This window comes from Perca flavescens, chromosome 22, assembly GCF_004354835.1.
Source record: "Perca flavescens isolate YP-PL-M2 chromosome 22, PFLA_1.0, whole genome shotgun sequence".
Lineage (NCBI taxonomy): Eukaryota > Metazoa > Chordata > Actinopteri > Perciformes > Percidae > Perca > Perca flavescens.
The window spans coordinates 2,366,229-2,390,690 of record NC_041352.1 but is presented as its reverse complement, the minus strand read 5'-3'; the positions used below and the strand labels follow the sequence as shown (position 1 = coordinate 2,390,690).

The 24,462-nt window shown below is 40.7% G+C and overlaps 1 protein-coding gene across 8 annotated transcripts in view; it reads right to left on the bottom strand.

Moving 5' to 3' along the window:
• Window positions 1-9,249: 9,249 nt before the first annotated feature.
• Window positions 9,250-24,462, bottom strand: part of arhgap12b (Rho GTPase activating protein 12b) — an 80,552-nt gene continuing 65,339 nt past the window's right edge. For 4 of the 8 annotated variants that reach the window (XM_028569245.1, XM_028569248.1, XM_028569247.1 and 1 more), the window contains 10 exons: window positions 22,446-22,550; window positions 20,974-21,072; window positions 20,211-20,313; window positions 19,281-19,400; window positions 19,038-19,136; window positions 15,602-15,679; window positions 13,395-13,529; window positions 13,148-13,253; window positions 10,155-10,325; window positions 9,250-9,842 (listed from right to left, as the gene is read on the bottom strand). In XM_028569245.1, coding sequence (XP_028425046.1) covers window positions 9,821-9,842; window positions 10,155-10,325; window positions 13,148-13,253; window positions 13,395-13,529; window positions 15,602-15,679; window positions 19,038-19,136; window positions 19,281-19,400; window positions 20,211-20,313; window positions 20,974-21,072; window positions 22,446-22,550 — 1,038 coding nt within the window. In that variant the 3' untranslated portion in view covers window positions 9,250-9,820. Of the gene's footprint in view, window positions 10,326-13,147; window positions 13,254-13,394; window positions 13,530-15,601; window positions 15,680-19,037; window positions 19,137-19,280; window positions 19,401-20,210; window positions 20,314-20,973; window positions 21,073-22,445; window positions 22,551-24,462 lie in introns of all 8 variants that reach the window. The other 4 variants (XM_028569246.1, XM_028569249.1, XM_028569250.1 and 1 more) reach the window with 2 other exon arrangements.

Here is a 24,462-nt window from a genome sequence, read left to right as displayed (position 1 = left end):
CTTACACACACTACAGGACTTTCACTTGTAACGGTACAGCCATTTTTTACAGCGTTACAGTACTTTTACTGAAGTTAAGGATCTGAATACTTCTTCCACCACTGTAGAGCAGTAAAAGAGAGACAGCCCAGCCCCATATACTGTACCTGTACATATGTGGGCTGATGAAGACCATGAGATGCAGTTAAAAAGTCCTGAAAAAGTTCCTCAGTGGACCTTGAGTTTGAGATTTTTGTCACAAATCCTCAATGGGTTGTGAGTACTAGAAAAGTGACTAATAATAATAATAGTAAACTTTATTGCTAAATCATGACCCATGTATAACATGCGACACAAATTGCTTTACATCAACACAAACAATGATTTGAAAAGATAAATAAGAATTTAGGACATTTTAAAGCATAGAATAGGATCAGGTTAAACTAAAAAGATAATATAAAATCATTTTTTAGATAAAACAATTTCATGTTAAAAATGAGCTTCTGCGTTTAAAAGTGTCAACAGATGTAGAGTTCTGTAAACCCCTACTCAATAATATTGATATTTCAATGTGCTGTTAATGCACTGTGTTGTGGAAATAAAGCAAGTACTCACAGCTGGACACAAAAAATGAAAACATTGGAAGTGATGACACAACTCTAAGAACATTATGGAAAACAAAAATGAAGTTTTATTAAAGTGTTCATATTGTGCTTTTTGGCTTTTTCCCTTTCCTTTATTGTGTTTTATATTTTATATATATATATATATATATATATATATATATATAGTGCATGTAATAGGTTTACAAAGTGAAAAAGCCCAAAGTCTCCTCCAAAGGGACTTACCATCTCCATCAGAAAACACTTTTATCACCAACTGCTCCAAACAGCTCTATTGTAGTCCCGCCTTTACTTCAGAGACCAACGTGGTCACTTTGGAACACACGTTCTAATGCTCACCTAGCTGCTAGCATGGCACGCCCTCATACTCTGCTTCTGACTGGCTAGTAGTCCTTACCTAGCTACTGTCAGGGCACGCCCTCATACTCTGCTTCTGACTGGCTAGTAGTCCTTACCTAGCTACTGTCAGGGCACGCCCTCATACTCTGTTTCTGACTGGCTAGTAGTCCTTACCTAGCTACTGTCAGGGCACGCCCTCATACTCTGTTTCTGACTGGCTAGTAGTCCTTACCTAGGTACTGTCAGGGCACGCCCTCATACTCTGCTTCTGACTGGCTAGTAGTCCTTACCTAGGTACTGAGCATGTGCGACTCCCAACAAAGATGGAACAGAAGTGAGAGGTCTCACTCTGTAGCTAAAACAGAGAGCTCAACACACAGGGTGAAAAGAGGAGCTGCAGCAATGTGCAGTACAACAAAAATATGAACATGAAAATGAGCATAATATGAGCACTTTAAGTTAGAAATCTTGCTTTCTTTCGCTTTACGGTTTATTTTAAATTGTTAATTAGCAGCAGCTTTAGATTACTCCGGGGCAGCGCAACAAGTCAAAATACAACTTTATAATCACCTTATGAAGTCAATAGGTTAACTTGGAAGCAGACTGTTTACAAATTCAGCAGATGCAGAGCGACATTAGCATCTATTTGTAGTGGTGTTTTGTGTCCCACTGATGCTCATTGTCCAATAACTCACGTGGTCGGAGAGAAAACTAGACTTCCGGGTTCCTAAACCATACTGTTTTCGATACCGATTTTATGAAACAAAAAGAAATTACAACATTACACATTATGGCACAAATCAAATCAATGTTTCAGCTGCGACTAGGCGAGCCCCGTCTCTGGGTAAGGTCGAGTTTTTCCTGCGTGTCTCTACGACGTGGAACGTTAGACAGACAATCACCAGCAGCGGTGGAAGAAGTATTCAGATCTTTTACTAAAGTAAAAGTACTAATACCACACTGTAAAAAAAAGTACTCTGTTACAAGTAAAAGTCCTGCATTGGAAAGGTTACTTAAGTAAAAGTATGTAAGTATAATCAGGAAAATGTACTTAAAGTATTAAAAGTTAAAAGTACTCAATGCAGATAAACCCTCCCATTATAGAAACGATCCAAACTGTTCTGTCAATCAACTCAGTGTTTAATGGTCTAATCACTTCAGCTGTACCTAGTATATATTGTTGGGTAGTTTAATTTATAATAAAGCATTGTATTTTATAAACTACATGTGTTCTGTGAGCAGAAATCCTAATTTGTAACGTAACTAAAGCTGTAGCAGATGAATGTAGTGGAGTAAAAAGTACAATATTTCTCTCTGAAATGTAGCGAAGTTGAAAGTGACATAAAAAGTAAAGACTCAAGTAAAGTACAAGTACCTCAACATTTGTACTCATGTAGTTAAGTAAATGTACTTTGTTACATTCCATCCCTGATCACCAGCACTATTAGATCTTGGTAGAAGCATGCTGCGTGCTGATTGGCTCACTGACTGAGATTTACTCCTTAGGGATTGAAATTAGGTATTGAATGACGAGGCATTTTGTAATACTCGATACTTAGGTCGGTACCTAAAAAGTCTTGGATTGGACGACCCTTTCCACATTCCACGTCGTCAGTTAATCCATTGTTTAGAGAAAACATAGCGTCATGTGAAGATTAGTGCAGCTTTAAAGTTTGTGAAATCTTTAGTCCGTGAGTTTAGAAATCACTAAACTTGAGATCTTGAGCCCGCTGATGAGGGAGCGAGGGGGAGGCAGGTTTACGCGTTTGGAGGGGCGGTGGGGGTGACGGAGAGATGTGTGGGTGCCCTCCTGGCTCGCCTCAATCCCTGCGTCCCTTTACTCATCCGATCTGGGGGCAGCATCGAGAGAGAAAGAGAAAGCTGATGCGGAGACCCCTGGGGAGAGATTAGCGCTGACAGCACAACAAAGAAGAATTACGCCGGCGGCTCTCAGCTCTTCGACAAATTCAAATGTAATGTATGGCTTTAACTGCGCCAAGGAGGATCAACATAATATATGATCGACCCACTTTGCGGTGCGCTCCGCTGGCAGTGATGTAAAAGCGATTTATGCCCGTAAAAAATGTGCAGGCTAATTAAGTAAGACGTTGGCATGAGAGCAAATCCAATGAGCTTATGGGAGAGCTGGCAAAGTAGTCGGGCCCCCCTCCCTCTGAAAGGTCTACCTGCGGTGAGAGAAAACTTTGACTCGACTTGGGATCGGAAATGTTTGCGATGGAGAATTGTCTGATCAGATATGTAGACGTCCACGTCCTTTGATCCTTTACTTAAAATGCTTGTTTGTGATTTGTTTAGGCCGCCCAGCAGCATCGGGATGGGGTGGGGGGGGGGGGCACGGGGCCTCTGTAATTACGCGGGACCTTTTCCTCCAATCAGACAGCTGTGGAGGAAATGTCCTAATTACAGCCTCAGTGGAGAAAGGCTCCACCAGGGGAATACATGCGCTGTTAGCTAACTCATTCTGGAGCCAACAGTGTTAATGAGACAGAGAAAAACAGACAGCACCCCCCACCTTTCATATTAATCAGAGCACCTAGTTCTTCCTGTCTCACTGTCAGTTCTTATCATGGCCAACTTCAACCAACATCTCCATCCAGGTTGCAGGATCACTTCAACGCCCATTTTATTTCCGAACAAGAAAAGCTTTTGCCCGTCCTTCCATCAGTCTTATTTGGAAGAAATACACATAGCACTGTATTCATCACAGCTCCAACACATAATCCCAGGGTTTCTGGGGGGGGGGGTCTGTGCAGAGGAAGGAGGGGTATCAGCCCATGTCTGTTATGAGCTGCTGAGTGGGCTGTGTCAGAGACCCACAGAGGCTAACTACCACCTAAGGACCACGGTACTCCACGTCATGGAAAAGGCTCGTCTACATCGACGACGTTTCATTTTGGGGATTTTTCAATTCAATTCAATTTAAATGTACTTATAGTATCAAATCATCAAGAGTTATCTCAAGACACTTTACAGAAGACCCAACAATTTCCCACAAGCAAGCACTTGGCGCAACAGTGGCGAGGAAAAACTTCCTTTTAGGCAGAAACCTCGGACAGACCCAGGCTCTTTGCTGGCAAAGGATTTTTCAGGTGAAACTCCACCGGATGTCCCTCATTTTTGGCCGGATGTCCGTAACCTTCCGCTTCCTTTGTGTTGGCATTTTAAACTCCAGTCGAGCTAGAGCTATCTGTCCAATCTGAGTTTTCTGTTGCATGGCAAAAAACAAAAACAAAAAAAAAAAACACCTTTTGAACGTACACATCCTTCCTTCACGAGGCTATTTTGCAGAGGCACCGTTGCTCCGTCCAGCGCCCTAACCCTTACCCCAAGACGACAGCGATTGGTTTATAAAAAAAATAAATTAAAAAAATGCCAATAAACCAGAGCACGTTTTTCTCCCATCCCGGAATGTTGTGGAGGAAGGTCTGGCAATGCGAGACTAGGAAAAAGCTAGACACGTTAATAATCCAGCCTGGAGCAAGATGTTATAACCACCAGTTGACTAAGCCACAGAAGAAAATGCTTTTTTCTTTTTCTTTTTAGGAGTGTTCAGTTGATTGAAGTCCCTCTCCACCTCTGCATACCTACAGCATGGCACTATTGTCTCAGTGTTCTCCCTCTCTACCTACAGTTAATTTCCCCAGACCCCCATAGCAGCTGCCTCAGGTAGACCTCAGAGAGGTGTAACATGGGGCCTCATCTCAATTCTCCTACACGACCTCCTTTGCAAACAGCTAACCAACTGCAGCAGAAAACAATAGCATATAAGACTGAGGTTGTCAGATGTTCTTTAGCAGGTGAAAAAGAAAAGGATGCTAAACTCAGACTATGGAGGAGTGTGTCTGCTAGAAAAGCAGCTGTAACTGTCCAAGGGTAAATACATAGATATTCTGGAGAGGGGCCATTATCTGTCATGGAGCGAACCATACAATCTTGCCTTGTATTTATTGCCTACTTAATGGATTTGATTGTATTACTGAAGGTAAGGATGGGGGAAAAAAAAATCCATTGCCAGCAACAAGGTACTTTCAGCATCCTGCAATTACCTTATGTAAATCCCGGCCTGGAATGGTGATCCACTGCTATTTAAAATGCATTGAATTTCCATGGAAAATGATCCAGTCCTGCCACCTGAAGCTCATTAATAACAACGATGAGCCGGGCTGACATTTGGAATACTTACACGCTTACTTAGCATTGCCATGCATGCGAGAACACAGCCCAGTCTGCCACTGCGCTGCAGCTATGACAGCACATTTGGAAAAAGGATGGCTTTGAATTAAAGTGCGCTGGCAAATGAGTTATTTCTGCAACAGGAACCGGTTCTTCTTCTCGCGCATGATGTTATGCTTGTAAGTGCTCACGCTATCTTTGATCATGCAGAGAGGAGTGCAGGGAGTCTGCCCGGCTTCTATTTTGTACGTGTTTGTAGAAACGGCTTCATTACCCTGAATTCCAGTAACATGACTAGCACAATGTACCAGATATGATATTGTTACAGTTACTTTTAAAGGAGCAGTTCACACAAATTATAAAATAACATTTTTTAGTTTCTAAGTGTTGGGGGTTTTGAGAGGCCGGTTTCTGAGATTCCTACTTTCACCCCAAAACAATGGAGGTAAATGGAATTACGTTTGTAGTGCTCACAGTTTTACAGTTAGGGCCACTCCACTAATTGTACTCACTGAGATCAGTTAACTTGTCACAAAGAGTACTACTCAACCTGTTAAAACAGTTGTATAGGGGTTTCCGGTTCCGTTACTGAGAGGATGACAGCCTAATTCTCAAGCTCCCTGACTGTTTTGTGAAATAATGTCCCAACACTTAAAGGGCAAATATTCTATAGAATTTCAGGATATTTGTATTTTGTGTTTGTACTAGAACATGTTAACATGCTTTCATGTCAAACAAACAGTTTTATTAATTATTATTCTCATACTGCCCATGGCCGATGCACCTGTATTCACCCTCTGTATGAAACGCTATGTTGGAGTGCCTGTCTCTTTAAGCCCCACCTCCCAACAAAGCCCAGTCTGCTCCGATTGGCCAGAGTGTGTCCTGGAATCTACGCTCTGTGTGTCACTCCCCATGCGTGCAACTTTACTGTTTTTGCTAACAAGTTCGCAAGCATGGGATTTGATTCCTACATTGCTAATTCTGCTAATTCTAAGTGTCTTCTAAAATGCTGTTTCTGCACTATAACTAAAGCACCTCACTTGGATAAGCAGCCATTTGCTCACAGGGTTATGAGTAAAAAGCAGTGGGTAAAGTACAGGTTTTTTTTGTTTTTTTTTAACCACAGAGTTGCAAAACCTCCCAACCATTTTGGTCCTCATCCAGCCACTTTGCAGACAGCCCACCTGCAAATGAAGCGGGGTGAAGACCCATAAATCATTAATGCTCCATAATGGCGTGTTCACATTACCTGCCCACACCTCAACCTCCACAGAGCAGACCGGGCCAGCACTGAGCAGATCAGGCCCTGGAAACCACCGGGAGCATATGGAGCACTTCAAACACTCAAAGCCTCCCTGGGCCTGAGCTGTGGTCGCACCCATGAATTATAGAAATGATCTAATTGTTTTCTCATTTGGAAATACTGGGGGCCCTCGTCTCTGCGTCTCAGTTTTAACGGCCTGTGGTTTCCAACGGGGCACATGATTCAGTGCTACCTACGCCCGACATGTATGTTGAATCCAAGGTGGTCCGTCCCGTCAAAACAGAGCCAGTGCTCTGAGGTATGAGTCCAACCTGTTGCTGTAAATTAACACATAGGCAAGGGAGAGGGGGGTTGTGATCAGAGGAGGGAGGGAAGATGGCACATGCGGTGGTAAATACACATGAAACAAACCTGGGGACTGGATTAACATTTCTGGGTCCTCAGATAATCTATGGAAACCTACAGTATTGCTGCCAAGAAAAGGAAAATAAAATAGTTTAATTGTTAGTTATGACTTCCTTGGGAAGTGAATATTGTGAGATACTCAGTCAACATTAAAAGTTACTAAGTCAAAATCTTGCCTATTTATGACAAAAGCAAAACATAAAGTGTTGTATGTGTACAATGAAAAACTCTTCATTGTTGAGACAAAGGATTGTGCACACTATGGATACCTTGTACACACCCCTAGATATTCATCAGTTAAGATTCACTTAGTGTTATAGTGTTATGAGATACAAAGTCACAATTATGAGATAACAAGTCAAAACCTTTACTTACTAAGTTAAAATGATGAGAATGCAGAGAAGTCAAAATATGAGACAATTTTGATGAGATCTTGCAAGTGCTCAGGCATCGATATCTGAAAACCTGGACAAATATGAAGCTAGCAGTCACAAAAGCAAAATACTCATGGTAAATTAAAATGATTCTACACCAAGCTGAATGCCTAATTTTGTGAGTTCAGTTATGAAAGTGTTATTGGTAGGTTTGTAGGATCAAAAACTCTTAATTGTAGACAAACTATCAACAATCTCACACACAATTTGGGCCAGTCCTTTAAATCCAGACCTTCATCTGGTATCAATACCACTTCTTCATTTTAAATCATAAGATACAAATGTTGAACTTATAGGATAAAAATTAATTATGGCATGTTAAATCAAAATAATGACAGTTAAATTATGAGGTTAGTTAAAATTATGAGACAATAAGTCAAAGGTCACCATCATAATTTCAACTAGTCTCAATTTTGACCATTAACATTATTGGTTTGACCTAGATGGTCAAACTTTCCACTTGCAACAATTTAGGTCCAAATGTTTATTATCATTTGACTCAAGGACCTTTTGACTTACTATCTCAAATTAAATAGTGTCTCATAAATGTGACTAAGTCAGGAACCTAATGTGAGCCTTTTTGTTTCTATCATTCATAATTTTGAATCTATTTTTTCTCTCCTTTTTGGCAGAAATGGGCTTCCATATAGCTGCCATTCTGCAGATGCTAAAGCAGAGGGCACATCAGGTTAAAAAGAAAAAACAAACAAACAACTTGCAGTAAAAATAAAAGGGAAAGCTAAACCGGGTTTTTGCTCAGCGCCGCCTGCAGCAAGCAGCTTTGCTCAGCACATGCTCCACCTCGCGCTTCTTAATCAAAACTGGCACCGCGGCAATTACCTAATTAGACATCAATTAATCCACACCCTTCAGGTCTGCAGCCACGTTTGACCTGCGGAGTAATGACAAAAAAAGCCTTCAAAGAATGGAGAAATCAGATTAATGGAAGCCGCGCGGCAGAGGTTGTGCTGCATTTGAGAAATCTCCAGAAATATACCGCAGTTCATTTCATAATTAACAGGTAGGAATATAATTGATTGAGACGTGAAAGCTTAATCACTCAATTCAATAACCAGGATATCAGCGTTGAGTAGATTAATTCAATTCAGTAATTAAAGTCGAGGGAAAGGTGAAGCTTTAGTTGATTGAAGGTTAAACAGCAGACTCGCCTCGTTATTGTCTCCATCCACCGTGAACATTGAACTCCACACGCTGACAGAGAATACACACTTTCAACATTTAGTTTGTCTTTTTTTTATTAGATATAGCAGTTTCACAAACAGCAGTTAGCCTGAAAATTACATTCAAAATGTGCAGCTGACCATGCGCAAACACTCCAGGTACACCTTCAAAGAAAAGTAACAGTCGATCGTGTGTTTTTTCTCCACAATCCGTGTATTGTCACGTTTTAATTCAAATTTACAAAAAAAAAAAAATCAAAATCATCTTTCACTAGTTCACCATCAAAGCATACATACCTCAGTCACTATAACACATTTTAACAACTAGTTTCGGTCACTGTAAATATGCTTTGAGAGGTTTTTTAAAGGCTCACCTTTGCATTTTAACAACCATACGCTCCCATTCATCAACCTTTGAAATATTTTCAGTACAGTTTTCCCTTCTCTGAATACTCTTTAATATTAGCTTAGGTGAAGAGAAGGGTCATCAAACCGACAGTCCGAGACAATTCATGTAAAAATTGGTAACATTGCAGTCCCCACAAATCCACTTTGTTTTTGTTTTTTTTCCAGTAACGCCAGGACCTCGGTGACGTTTCCTGCCACTGAAGAAACCATAACCATAAAACAATGACTGCCGGCAGCTTCACGGAAACTTGACCAAAGCACGCAAGACTACACAACACACAGTTTGTACAAAGTGGCAAGACGAGGATGCTTCTGCTCAGGTTTTATTCCATTTAGGTTAATTCACTCACACACACACACACACACACACACACACACACACACACACACACACACACACACACACACACACACACACACACACACACACACACACACACACACACACACACACACACACACACACACACACACACAGGGCTTGTCCTCCATCATTCAAGTCACAGGACGCTCATGTCACAGGGTTAATGGTTAACACTGGTAAAAGGGTGGGGGTGGGGGGTGGGAAGAGTGTGGGGGGTGAGGGAGGGGTGGTGATGGTGTCGCTAAGGTAAGTTGGGAACACGATCCAGTTCATCCAAGTGCCAAAAGACAGTCTGTTAACATAACACTGATTATTATTTTTTTTCCCCACCTGATCCATAACCACACAGGGCTTGTACACCACAGACAAAGCTCCACGACACAGAAGAACCTCTTCGGTTCAGATTCAGCTCGTATCCTTCGGCGAGGTGATGAGGTTGCCGGTTTGGGCTGGTTAACGCCAATGCAGTCTGTTCGGCTTCCACCACAAGGCGAAGAGTTCCACAGTTGGAAATTTACTGGCCACAGGGATCCAGTGTATGTGAACACACCTGAATGCTTGAATCCACCAAATCACACGGACGTCCACACGTCATCACTCTCAAACGCTGTCCATTGTCCGGCCTGCTACTCGCAGCAGGAATGGCAACTGAAAAAGCGGGTGAAATCTGTACACCTTTTCTTTTTTTCTTTTGTTTTTTTTATCTCCAAACCTATAAGTGCAACACTTCCATAAACTGTCCTGTCAATAAAGGTTAAATTAGATTTTTCTCCCACGACTGCTTGGTCCACAGCAATGTTCAGTTCAGTCAAAGAAAAGAGAGAAAGAAATAAAAGAGAGAGAGAGAGAGAGAGAGAGAGAGAGAGAGAGAGAGAGAGAGAGAGAGAGAGAGAGAGAGAGAGAGAGAAGTCTGTGTTTTGAAAAAGCCCAGCATCCCTATTTTGAGTGGGTGCCTTCTACCTGCCGAAGATGCTTTCATACTCGAGCAGTATGAGCTCCACTATCTGGTTCTGGTAGACCATGTGGACCGCGATGTTGCCCGTCTCAGTCTCGGGCCGGAGCAGCGTGGGTCCAAACACGATGGCCACGCTCTGGGTGGTCATGCGGTTGGCCTCCCCGTGGTCAATCACCCTGGGGAGTGGGGGAGAGGGAAGAGATTTTAAGATGGAATGGGTCATAAACGGCTTTAAGTAAGCGTTGTTGTTGTAGACAATTGAGTGCAGCCTCAGGGTTTCATCTAGAAAAACAACATTACGGTCTTCCACACATCTTTAGGGCCTGGGATCAAGCACTGAGGCACACCCTGCAACCGCGCTCAACGCTCCCGGCTAGAGCATAATAGCCTTTTTAAATAGAATCTACATCCTTGCATGCAGATGCACAAAACAATAACATATTCATGGAAGGGAGAGGAAAAAAAAGGAAGATTAAATCCGCCCGCTGATGTACGTAGACCTCCATACACTGAATGTCACGCTATAAATTCCCTCAAGAAACACCACTTCATAGGTACTGAATTACAGCAAACACGGCGCCATATAAATGCAAATTGGAAACCTAGGCAAATGTCATTGTGAACATATGATATTGCCAGTGGCTCCAGTGGGCTAAGAATACACGTTAAACCTGGCTGGAGTTTGTGTTTGCCCACAGGCTGATCAGTCGGAGGAAAGGTAAACACACAGATTTAGACCGGAGTTGGTAAGATATCATCGGTGCCATTTATGATCCCAGTGCATGAAAGTGTAGAGTTCGAGGGTAATCTGAACATAGTCAGAGTTGTGTTGGATGTTGTCAAAGTAAAGCAGATGGGTGCGTGGGAAGGTGTTTAGGAGCTTGCGCACCCATAGCCAAATCAAAGCCATATCAGCGGACCATATCATAACATTGTCCAATGAAGATCAGTAAAGGAATCAGCATCATGTCACAGGATAAGTCAGTTAAACTGTGTCCATTCCTATATTTACAGTAACTCTCTTGGCGTTGTCCAACAGTCTCTTTGTGAACTACAAAAACGCCACTGGACGTGAAACAAGTGCACAGGAAGTGTGAAAACGGGGCTGTTGCAGAGGCCGTTCACCGCTAAATATTCCCTTTGCTGTTTAAATTAATTGGATGGGGGTAGTTACCCATTCTTATTTAGTGACTGATCAATTTAATATTATATGATGTGATGGCCTTTGCACAGTTTTTGTACACTGTACATACAGTATGTACATATACAGTGCTACTGCTCCCCCTCTGAAAAGGTTTGTAACACTCTGCTCCGAAATAACAGTGCGAACAACTCGAAGCGTTACAAGGGGGGAGTGTAGCATCCCACAATGTAAAACCCAAATTGGGTTTTACCCAATTTGGGAGTTCCTCTTTCTCATGTGTTGCCATGAGGCAGTGGAATGCCCTCCCCACGGAACATATTTTATGTACAAATTCTCACACCTTCTCATGCCTAACAAAGAGTTGGTTGTTGAGTAAACAAGTTTGCTCACATATATAGGATACTGTATTTATGTGGGTGTGTGTGTGCATGTGAGTGTGAATGTGTGTGTCTGTGTGTGTGTGTGTGTGTGTGTGTGTGTGTGTATCCTTGTATGAATGAATATCTGGAGTTGAATGTACTCTAACGGGCCTAAGCTGCTGATAAATTGTTTCAGTGTGTGTGATGGGAGGGGAGAGAAAGAGAGAGTGAGTGGGCTGATGGCGCCCCTGTTTTTACTAAACTGTTTGTTCTTAATTAATATGCACATCATGTCATTTATATATAGTTTTGTGATATTTCTATTTAAAATTGTAAATTGTTTTGTTTTGTTTTAAATTTGTCATACCTGCCCAGGGACTACAGGTGGAAATTAGCAATTGTTGCTATAACCTGGCCCAAGACATATTCTCTTGTTTAACAAGTTTCATGTTTATTTGTGCATTGTCCCTATTTCAAATAAATTAATTTCCAATATGAATATAGGTTCCTAGAAACTCCAATGAGACAAATTAATTTGGTGCCTTTTCAGGGTCTTTTAAAATGTTAAAATGTAGTTGTGAACTACATCACTGTGTTTGTTGAAAGAAATTTGCCAAAGTAAAATATAGTCAAAATGCAACGCTACTAGGGTTGGGCGGTATCCAAATTTTGATACTGTCAAACCTCCTCCATATTTCACCGCGGTATACAGTATTACCGTGACTAATTAAAAATGATGACGTAAGGCTCAGATGGCGTCATCAAACTGTTGGCTTGTGGACCGTTCAGAAACTGAATACCAAACACTAATACTGAAACAATAATAACATAACAACTTACAAAAAAACTACTTTTCCTCCACACTGTCACGTGATGACAACCACACATAATTACATAAATTATATTTCATATTTAATCCTTGTCTCCTATATAAGCGCATTGTATTTTTTTTTTATGACGGTATTAAAACCAATACCGATGTTATTTTTAAGACCCTGCGGTATATCGTATTACCGCCCAACCCTAAATGCTACATGCACATTGTGGACTGTATTTAAAAAGTATTGAAGTTCAACGCACATGACATAGGAGGACTACAGTTTTATAAATTGCAGTCTCAGTAAAAGGGTTCTCATAGAATTTTTACTGTATTGTACATATTATCTTTTTTTATTGTAAACACTTCTTATCTTATTTGTAAATATTACTTGTCTTTTTTATCTCTATTTGTATATGTTTCTGATCTTTTATATATTATACCTGTCCTACATGTCCTTATTGCACCGTGGGTCGGAGAGAAGTGCATTTTCAATTGCTGTACATCTGGCACATATTGCAGAATTGACATAAAGTTGACTTGACAAAGAAAGTATGTAATTAAGATATAATAATATTGTTGATAAGCAGTTCTTATTTCTGGAGATAATATATAAAAGTGTTTCTCATTGTGTTAATGAAAGAGATTATTAATAGTGTGAGTGTGCGGTTTTCTTACCTCCGCAGGTGTTTAAAGAGGCCTTGCATTGTGTCGTGGTTGGGTTTTGGCAACTTCTTTATCAAGTCTTTGATTGAATTCACTCGCTGCTTGTAGTCAGAGCATTCTGAAGCAGAAAAACAAGCAGTCGTTGAATGCACATGTGCAGAGCACCATCTTGTGGCTGAACTAGGGGCCCTATGACAAGGCACTCTAAATGCCTCGTCTGAATAGTGGCACTTTGACACAGTTGAATCAAGTCACTCACTGATGGCGTCAACAAAGTCGTCAAAGGACCCGTATGTGAAGAGAGGCTCGGGAAGCTCCCTGAAGAACATCTTGAGAGCTCCCGTGGTGACATGGATGTCCTCCCACTTACTGTCGTTCAGATCCACCTTCTCATCTGATTGAGGGAGGGAAGACAAACAAGACAGGGGGATGGAGAAAAGAAGGATGTTACCGGTGTGTAACAGGTCAGTATATGTCCCACTAGTCTCGCTTTGCCAGACCTTCCTTCACAGCGCTGCGGAAGAGGGTCTGGCTAGTCCACACAGCATTCCAGGATGGGAGGAAAAATGTGCTCTGGTTTATTGGCATTTCTTTAAACCAATCACAATCGTCTTGGGCAGTGCTAAGCACCGGACGGTGTCACGGTGCCTCTGCTAAATAGCCTCTGGAAGGAACTTGTTTTGATGGAACGTGTGTACGTTCAAAATTAGTTTTCATCGTGCGAGAGAAAACTCCGATTGGACAGATAGTCTAGCTAGCTGTCTGTATTTACCCTGCAGAGATCTGAGGAGCAGTTAACCATAGTCCTCACAAATCCACCGGAGTTTAGAACACCAACACAGAGAAAGAGGAAGGGGACGGACATCCGGCGGAAAAGAAGGACATAAGGCAGAATTTACGGCGGCACCTGAACAATCCTGGAAGTTAAAGGATGTGGATATAGACTAATGTCCCACAGATGTGAACTGTATCATCCTCTATAAATGAATATTGTATTAACTTGTTTCAGTTTTGTTCTGATCTATTAAGAAGCTAATTGTGCTTGATAAATATACTGAATGGACCGTACATTAAGGATAATACATGAACAAAATATTTAATTAAGAAACTTATGGAATAGTAACTTGATCCATTAATTGATCTGCAAATGTTTTTTTAGATGTTGACGATGTTTTCAGTTATAGGGCTGTATGGTTGTTTATTGAAAACAACCATTTTCAACATTTCAAAAAAAGGATAGGACCTGAAAAGCATTTTGCTTCTTCCTACTCCTTTTTTAGACATGAGAATTTATTTATTTAGCTTATTCTTGCTTTTTGTTGAAGTGAAATACGGTCTTGTATTTTAAGTATTTTTTTTGTATGTTGTTTGAAATAAAACTATTTACATTCTATAAAAAGAGCAGTGTTTTAGACTTTAGATTTTATGCCAACCTTACACCAAACAACTTTTCAAGCGCTGGCTATGGTTAAAAAAATGTCGATGCCGGTACCGATACAAATACTGTGACTTTGATACTGGTTCCTGAACGATAAGTTTTTCTATACCAAATTTATAAAATCCATTTTAACAAAAATAAATTACACATTACGGCGCAAATCTTTTTATTTATTTTTCAACTCCTACTCATGAGCCCCGTCTCTGTAATTTAGAGTTCTTCCTGCATACTTCTGCGACGTATAACATTAGACAGCCAATCACAGACATTATTAGATCTTGGTAGAAGCATGCTGCGTGCTTATTGGCTCACTGACTCTGATGAGATCCTTAGGTATTGAAATTGGGTATTCAATGACAAGGCATTCTTTGATACTCGATACTTTAGACGCAATTCGATTGGTGCCTAAAAAGTATTGAATTCGGTACCCAGCCCTAACTGTCTCAGACTAATTTCCAATATCAGAATAAAATCATGAGTCTTGCTAGAGTGGGCGCGCTCCCGTCGTCTCCATTGTTTGGTGTAATGTGGTCATAACACTCAGTCCAATCGGTCTTTTTCACATCTTGACGTTCAGACAAAATCAAACGTGTTTGATATTATCGTAGGTTTTAAGTCTTGGTAGTGAAGTTAAATCACATGAACATTGTCAACAACCAATGGGTGCGCTCCCTCCAGCACCAAACAGGAAGCAGCAAACTGGCTAGAGCCAGTGGTGTTTATGGTTGCTTTGGCGCCATGCTAAGCTAAATGCTAAAGAGGGGAAGTTTCAGATTTTCAACCCTTCTGAAGCGAGTCATCCAAGGGGAGTTTAACCGGCGGATAAACACAGACCTCCAGGTACTGGAGTACATTCATCTGCATGTACGGCAGAACAGAACATCTGCAGACTTTCCTTTAAAGCTTGGTTCAATCTTTCAAAACGAATCCAGTTGTAGTCTTGTAACGTGTGACCCTGCAAGATCCCCAGTCTTACATATTATTTATGACAGTCTTTTCAGTGGTCAGCCGGCAGACAGGAGTCCTACCATGATTTACAGCAAAGCGGAGCTTCTGGATCACTGCCAGGTTCCCGCTCACTCTGTATAAGCCGTCAATACTGAGACCTGCAGGACAAGGATGAGAAGAGGGACAAAGGGATGAAAGCAGTGAGTGGAAATGAGAACACCGTTGGTCCTGACATGCCAAGCTGACCTCAAACAGACAGCACCGACAAAGATTGACCAATCAAATGGTTTGAATTGGGACACTATCAGACTCGCTCACAGGGTTTTCCCTGCCTTTAAAAAGGTTTAGGTGCAGCACCCGAGCCGTTTGGAGCAGCACCTAAGCCAAATGAATGTAACTTAAAGACTTTTCTCAGATCTAATGATTGTAGTCGGACTTCTTTAGCTTTAAGTTTTTGTCTTTTTGAGAGCTATTTATTTAACTGCTCTAGCTTTTTCAACGTTTCAGACACAGATATAGTGATGATAACGGTCCAAAATGATGTTAAAAAGAGACGCAAAACTATCAAAAATGGACACAAACAACCCCAAAGAAAACGCAAATATGGTGATAAAAACGGTGCAAAATTATGTGAAAAAGAGACACAAAACTACCAAAAAGAGACGCAACCTGACTACAACGAGACACAGAATCCCACAAAGTCACAAGTCTTGGGCATAGCTAGGGAAAACACCGGCTCTGCTGACTGCCTTTTGTTTCATGTCCCACGAGCTTAACTTGAGTGCCCTTGAGTCCTGGAACAAATTACAGCACTTTCTTAAAATCAACGCACTTGTGCCTTTTGGACAATTTAGAAATCTGGCTTTAGACCTGCAAACTTCTACGTGTACTTGCTTTACATCACCGTACTTTATTTTGTAGCCGTATTATCCTAACTTATTTATCAAATTTTATTCATCAACAGTTTTTTTTTAAGGGTGTGACGAGATCTCGTTTTACGAGATCTCGCGAGATTAAAACGTGACTAGACTTCTCGTCGAGGTGAAAAGTTGTCTCGTGAGGCGATGTGATGTCAGCGTGATGGAGCGTGAAATTACTATTGAAGATCCCCCTGCCACTTTTAAATAATTTGTGTGCAAACATTTTGGTTTTCCTGCGGAAATAATAAACGGCGAAAGAGTGACAGACAAGACGAACACAATATGTAAATATTGTAAAAAAAATGCCGATACCGCGGCTAACACGAGCACTATGCAAAAACACTTACAGCACCACCACAGCTCTCTACCAACTACAGCACCCGCGACGAAAACATTAAAAGGCCAAACAACTCTAAAAGCCTTTGCATCTCTGCCACCGGTAAGTGCAAGAGCCACGGCAATAACGAGGGACATAGGCGTTTTCATTGCAGCTGATATGAGGCCATTTTCTGTGGTGGAAAATGTCGGATTTCGGCAACAATATCCTTTGCTGTCTCCACTTGCCAAAGCATACCTTTCCATCCCTGCTACCTCAGTTCCAAGTGAGTGTGTTTTTTCTACTGCAGGAGACATAGTTACTGCCCAAAGGTCTCAACTGCTGCCAGAAATAGTCGACATGCTTATATTCTTGAAAAATAACAAGGCTGTTCTGTGTAGTTTATCTTATAGAAAAAAATAGTTTCTGTTTGCACTTGTAGTTTTGAGAGAGCAGTACTTTGGTTATTGATACACTTACTGTTTGCATTTAAACATTTTCTGTTGTTTACACATTTATTTTATTTATACTGTTTATTTTTTTATGTTTGATTTGTGGAAAGGAGTTAGATTTCACAGGGCAGAAGCCAGTTGGTAGATTTTATACAAAACATTTTGCAGTGTTTGCATGTCCTTTACTGCATATGATTCATTAAAATAGTAAAAAAAAAGTTAAATAACATTCATCATTAATAGTTGATTTCAAAAGGCACCTAAATTGTTTTGCATTTTGTGATTTTTCAGTTGAATAAAAAAACTATTTTCCATTCATATATTTCATCATTGAGGATTTCTTTAAAAAAAATGTTAAAATCTCGTCTCGTCTCGTTCTCGTGAACCCAATCTCGTGATGTGTCTCGTCTCGTCGAGTAAGCGTCTCGTCACACCCCTATCTTTTACCTTCCGTATGATGGTGTATTCTTTTCTGTGTTGTGTTTGTACTCAATGTCATTGCTCACTGTAGATGAGGGCCGCCCCTCGATAATCTTTCAAGTTTAAATAAAGGCTGAATGAATCTCCTTGCATCCACTTGTGTCCTCTGTTAAGTAAAGATGCCGTTGAGCACACTGCAAGCACTACAGCTGACATCTAGCTGACCATCAACATGCAAGTATTCATCAAATATGTATGGAAATTTAAAAAAGGGAAAGGGGAAATTGCTTTGTGTGAAATCACTGAGTCCCCAGGCTGAACAGCCTCCCCTGCGATTCGACATATAGGGCTGTCTATGTTTGCTGATGCCAGACACACTGCACAGACGATGGGCAGAGATATGTCCTAGACGCTGCACAGTGGCCGTCTGCTGAGAATAAAATGGTGTGATGTGGTTTAAAGTAGTGATGGCGAGATTCAGCCTCACAAAGCATTGAAGCTTTCCAGCAAAGCGGTTCTCAAAAGGGTTCACAGCGCGCCCTGCTGGTTAAAGAGTGTAAAACAGGCAGATATATTACAGATGATCTACAGGATCTGTGATACACTGGATCAGAGACGGTTTTTGACTGAAGTTAGCAGCAGTAAAGACTTAAAAGACTAAAAAATCTGTTTCCACGTTATCCATTTATATCAATAGTGTGTAGCCTATTATCTGGTAGTATAATAAAATTAATATAACTATATAATAAACGGAGTTCCTTGAGAGGAATGCGGCTATCAAATGTGTGTAAATCAATCCTTTTGGTCATAATAGAAGGAGGGGCAATATTGTAGATCCTGGATGTATAATACATCCGTGTAGAAGCTAGTAGTAGTAGTAGTAGTAGTAGTAGTAGTAGTAGTAGTAGTAGTAGTAGTAGTAGTAGCGGTCTAGATTTAACCATAACCCTCATAAATCCACCGGAGTTTAGAACGCCAACACAAAGAAAGAGGAAGGTAACAGACATCCGGCCCGGAAGTGGAACGTCGTGGTTGAAATAAACCCTTAATTCGCCCATCTACATGTGAAAATATGCAGAAAATAATACATGCTAAATGTATTGTTTATTTAAATGGAGTCTGGCAAGTGTGGCTGTTTCTGGTTAAACAAAGGATTTTAACTGAAAGGTCTGTCTTTGTAGGGATTCTTTCCATAATGACTTCAGAAACAGAATTTACATTTCTTTTTTCACTCCAACGTACACAAACATTTCTTGCAAGTTATGAAGATGCTTAGATGAAATGTAGTGGAGTAAAAGTGGAGGTTCCCAGAAATGAAATAACGAAGTAAAGTACAGATACGTGCAAATTCTACTTAAGTACAATAACAAAGTATTTGTGCTTTGTTAGATTACAGCACTGCTCATACCTGTGTTCTCCACATGGTCGATGCACATGGTGACAAAGTTGGGTACTGATGTGTTCTCCCGCTGGCACAGACTGCTCAGGCTGCAGCCAAACACCTGATCTGTGAATCAACAAACACATCCGTTTTTAGTTCTTTCATCTGTCCAGTGGAAGGTGACCGAGGACTGCGGTTACATTGTTCAAACAGTGGCACCAAGCCACATTTGGGAAATGATTGGCAAAGCGCGGTCTTCTGTCCGAATACCTTTGATGTATCCCTTGTCTCGGACAGCCTGATAGGTGGGTCGACGGGTCAGGAACTTCTTGAGCTTCAACCTGGTTTTCTTCTGGTCTGATGAGTCCATACTCACAGACGTCTTCATCACTGAGGAAGACCGGCACAATATGAATGGATTGCGTTTTTTTGTTTAAAAATAAAACATACAGCTCACAACATGAACAGTTTTTTTACAGTGTGTTCAGAGGACAGGCAGATAGCGGGTAGTGAGGAGATGTTTTTTTACAGTGTGTTCAGGGGACAGGCTGCTAGCGGGTAGTGAGGAGATGTTTGCTGTATGTGACCAAAAAAATGTTTGTAGCCTAAAAAACGTGTGACATCACTTAGAGCACCTTTAATATTCAAGACAATAACAAAAAAAGTAAACAAAAAACAGACAACTGTAAACCAAATAATCAGATTATGTACATGTGATTAAAACAATAAGCACATAGTATACGCCTCTCCACAGCAAATAGCTTCTTAGGAGCCCTCCAGAAAGTTATGGCTCTTTCCCCATTTTCTAGTATAGACATCCAATCCAGCAAACCCTAGCCATCTCACAACAAGCCCACTCCTGGATAGACGGCAGCCCTTCATTCTTCCATCCTCTTAAAAGAATCTGTCTGGCTATCATTCAACTAGTCTGGACCCAGCTTCTTATGTGCTTATCCATCCTGTTTAGGATTGATCCATCACCCAGAACAAATAATCTTGGGCTGAATGGAACCTGGGTCACAGCAATCAGACATAGGTTATCATGTATCCTGGTCCAAACGACTTCATCACAGGACCATAGGACATGAAGTCTCACATTTCCAACTATTTGGTGTGTCTTTTATGAATGCATTTGTTAAAGACACTAACAATAAACAAATGTACAGTATGTTGTTGGTACAGTATGTCCGCCAGTCTCACCTCTGTTCTTCTTGGAGTCCCGGTGGTCTTTCTCCTTGTCCTGTTTCTCAGCTCCTGGAGACTCGGGCATGTCCTCCTCAATGGCCTCGTCTGACTCCCAGGCCTGGATAGGAGACACAGATATGTAGCGTTGGATTCAGATTTAAGACAGATGTATCATTCAGATACATTCAGGCTTGGATTATTATTCTAAATGTCTGACAACATTATGTAAAGACATGTAAATGGGTGAATTAAGGGTTTATTTCAAGCAAACCAGAGTGATGATTGTCGGAACAGCGGACAGACGAGCCAAGATGGCTTTTGGTTGTTTTATTTTGTTTCTGTCGACTTTGAATGAAGTGTGTTTTACGATGATAAAATTACTGATTATTTTAATGGAATTTGGGGCTGTTTCATGTTGAAGAAAAAAGATCTTACTTTAACAAAAAGGTCCATCTCTGTAGTGATCCTTTCTATAACGTTAGCAGACACTTAGAACAATAATCTGAGCCTGTCAGTGGTAAAACAGCACTTTTTGTGGACGTAAAGGGAAGGTGCGCAATTGCCATTGACGTTACAATGTAGCTTGTATCGCTGCTGTTGACTGCAACGATCTTGCTTAATAATGGACCAATTTCAGAGATTGTTGTAACCATCAGTCAGTTAGACACAATACGTAGGAAAATAAGGTCCAGGTTAAAAAAAACAAACAGAAGTAAACAGAAGTTTCAAAGTAAAACTTGTGAATAGATGGTTTTGCTAATGAAAGAGGTCTCCTCACATGTGTGCTGATGGTCTCTGTGAGGGCCCGGTACCAGTCGTTGATGACGCTGTCGATCTCTGACTGGATCAGCAGCTCTGTCCCTTGACGAGTCTTCAGCTGGGGGGAGGAAAAGTCAACATTACTATGGACTAGGGCTGGGACCATATGCCTCTTTCCCCATTCCATTCTTTCATAATGCATGGGCGCCAATTCCATTTGTATTGCGATTTTCATTTATTTTGATTATAGAAGTATTGCGATTTGATAATATCAAGTATTGTGATTTTTTTTTCCTTATTTGCAGGGATGCACCGAATCCAGGATTCGGCTGAATATTGGGCTTTTTGACGACGACGACGACGACGACGGTAGAATTTTTTTCCACTGAACCCTACCCTTGCACTACGCACTCTACGCTGGTCAACGTAATGATGGCACCGTTGATTACAGGAAGGTGTTTACGTAGGTGGAGTGTTCAATGCAGTAGGCTGTGAGAAAGTGAAAATGGAACTGGTGAGCAGAAACAGTGTTGTTTGGCAGTACTTTCAGTCAAAAGAAGGCCGTTCAAGTCCAGCTACATGTTCAATTTGCAATGCTGATTTGTCTGGTGGTGGCGAGGACCCTAAACAATACACAACATGGCTGCTGTTACAACATTTGGTATGAAACATCCGAAAGAATACGAGTTGTGCATGAAGGAATCTACAGACAGCAGCCAGAATGCAGCAACTTCAGGTACGGCAAAGGAAGGACAGTCACGGCTAAAAACTGGTGTTAACCAGACGACAATTACCAGCTTAGCCCTACACCGGACAAACAGTGGGCCTCAGATCACCCACGAGTCAAAGCCATTCATGCAGCAATTGGTGTTAATGGACTGAGGCTGGGAGGAGGATTTGGTATTCGGTTTCGGCAGAATCTTAACCAGTGGATTCGGTATTCGGCCGAACCCCAAAAAATCTGGATTCGGTGCATCCCTGCTTATTTGACAAAAAACTAAAGTTGAATAATACACTTCTGGAGACAATATATCATGAGACATTTCTAAAAACTGATTGTTTTCTAAGAAGTAGCAACACATTTATTTCAGAGATATTCAACAGGGGGTCTGTGACCCCTAGGGGTCCTCAGAGTTAGTGCAGGGGGGCCGCCAAATTATGTTTACAAAATTATTTTTTTTCAAAAATGAATATATGTCTTAAAATATTCATCAACATGAATCTAACATTTTAATAAATTATATAAATAGGCCTATTTGTGAAAAAAAAAGTAATTTACACATTGAAGATAAGAAGAACATAACATGTATTATCTTCGGTTTTACTGGAAACAGATATGATGTAGTCGTCGTTGGCGGTAACACATAAACAGAAAATATAATATACAAATATATATATATATAAAAAAAAAAAAGCGATACTCTACTATTGACCACATTAAAACGGCCAAAGTGCAGTGAAACCTGACAGCAGATCAGTGGCATTCTGTACCTCGATGACGTGTTTCTTGCTGGACTTGTCCTTGGATGCCCAATCCACCGCCCCCCCTCGCAGATCAACAGTGAACTCGGGCTTCGACTGGTTGCTCCCAAACTTCTGGAATCAACGAAAACAGTGTGAGAGTCCTCGTCTGACACAAAGATGACACAAAGGGACGCGTCTTTGTTGAAGGAGGAGTTTTGTGTTCATGTTAACAACTGAGAAACTTTCTGGGAAGGGAACTTGTGCCCGACATGCTCAGTGCTTTTGAAAGCAGGTCACAATTTGAAACTCGTTTTGGAACTCTTCATGGATACACACACATCTTTAGTATTGTGTTACAAGAAAAGCAAAAACACTGTTAGATGATTATTAGCATATTAAGTAACAGACATTTGGTTAGAGTCTTAATAAATAAAACTCAAGCCATTTCAATGACTTTCTTGGGAAACTTGTGATTTTCAATCAGAACATTATGAATTTTTGTGATACATGTTAAATCCATACAATGCTGAATGATAATTCTTTTTAGTTTGTGTTTCAGCCCCACCGTTATTGTTTAATGTCATTAAAAGTGCAAGTTGTGAAATCTGACTTCAGACCAGTGCGCTGCTGTTCTTCCAGGTTATCACACAGACCTTTGAAGGAATCTTAATGGACATGATTTGGAGTGAGACACTGGTAATGGGGAGTTGCATGTCTTTCCCCATCTGTCTCTCCTGTCATCTCTCTGCTATTTGGCATTTAAAAGTCATTCAACACAGAGACTTTCTACTTCACAACCTTTCATCTGCCCATCCAACTCAAACCTCCATTCACTCATTTGTTTGCCACTTGAGGAAACCAAATCAAGCTGTAAACACAACACTGGCTTATTATCATCTTATAAAGTTGTTATGGTGAAGATGTGAGCCAACTGTTGCCTCAACAAATCCAGCAGACACAGAGCGACATTAGCATGCATTTGGAGTTGTGTTTTTTCCACCTGATGGGAGATCTGGGTTCAATTCCCACTGCGATACACCAACCAATGTGTCTCTGAGCAAGACACTTAACCCCTAGTTGCTCCAGAGGTGTGCGACCTCTGATACATAGAAATTGAAAGTCGCTTTGGATAAAATCTTCAACTAAATTACATGTAATGTGATGTAATGTAAGTCCAATATTCACACTCCTTGTAGCTCCGATTTGGTCTCTACCAAGTAGGCCTGTAACAACTATTACATAAATAATACATTTTCTTTACGTAATCACAGTTTCTTTGTTCAACCGCAATTAAGTTGATAGTAATGACATTTTTTTTGGGATATGCTAAATTGTAATTATTTAAGTGACAGTGGTGAGACGAGGCTAAACTAAAATAGTAAAGTTTTGGGCTGTAAAACTAAGACTTTGAGCTGAGGGGAACTGCAAAATCAGTTTAAAGTGTCTGTGGATTCATTATAACAACCATCTTCACATTATACATAGTCATTTGATCCATTGTTAATATAAAAATATTGGTTAGTGCAACTTTTTAACATTAGGTAGATCTGCTAAATCAAGCTCCACGCACAAACACACACACACTAGGGCTGCACAATTTGAGGAAAATATGCAATAATGTTTTGAATATCACGATAACAGTATTACTTGCGATAAATAAACAGATTTAAGTGTACTCAGTTCTCCTGCTTCCAGTATTTTGCTAAAATACAACAAATTGCTTGTTGAATTTAAATCAAATGAAAGGAAATCATTTCCAGCTTTCTTTTATTGAACAAACTGAACATTGAATTGAAAGTAAAACGCAACACTAAAAAAAGAGTCTTTCACGATATGTCGCAGCTTTTCGTGATGTTTATTGCACCAGTTGATATTGCGACGACGATGGGGAAACAATATATTGTGCAGCCCTAACACACCCACCCACACACAGAGACACACACCTACCCACACCCACACACAGAGAGAGAGAGAGAAACACATCAACACACACAATCCCAGTCAGCTAAAGCAGGAGTGAATGAAAGAATGAAAGACAGGCAGG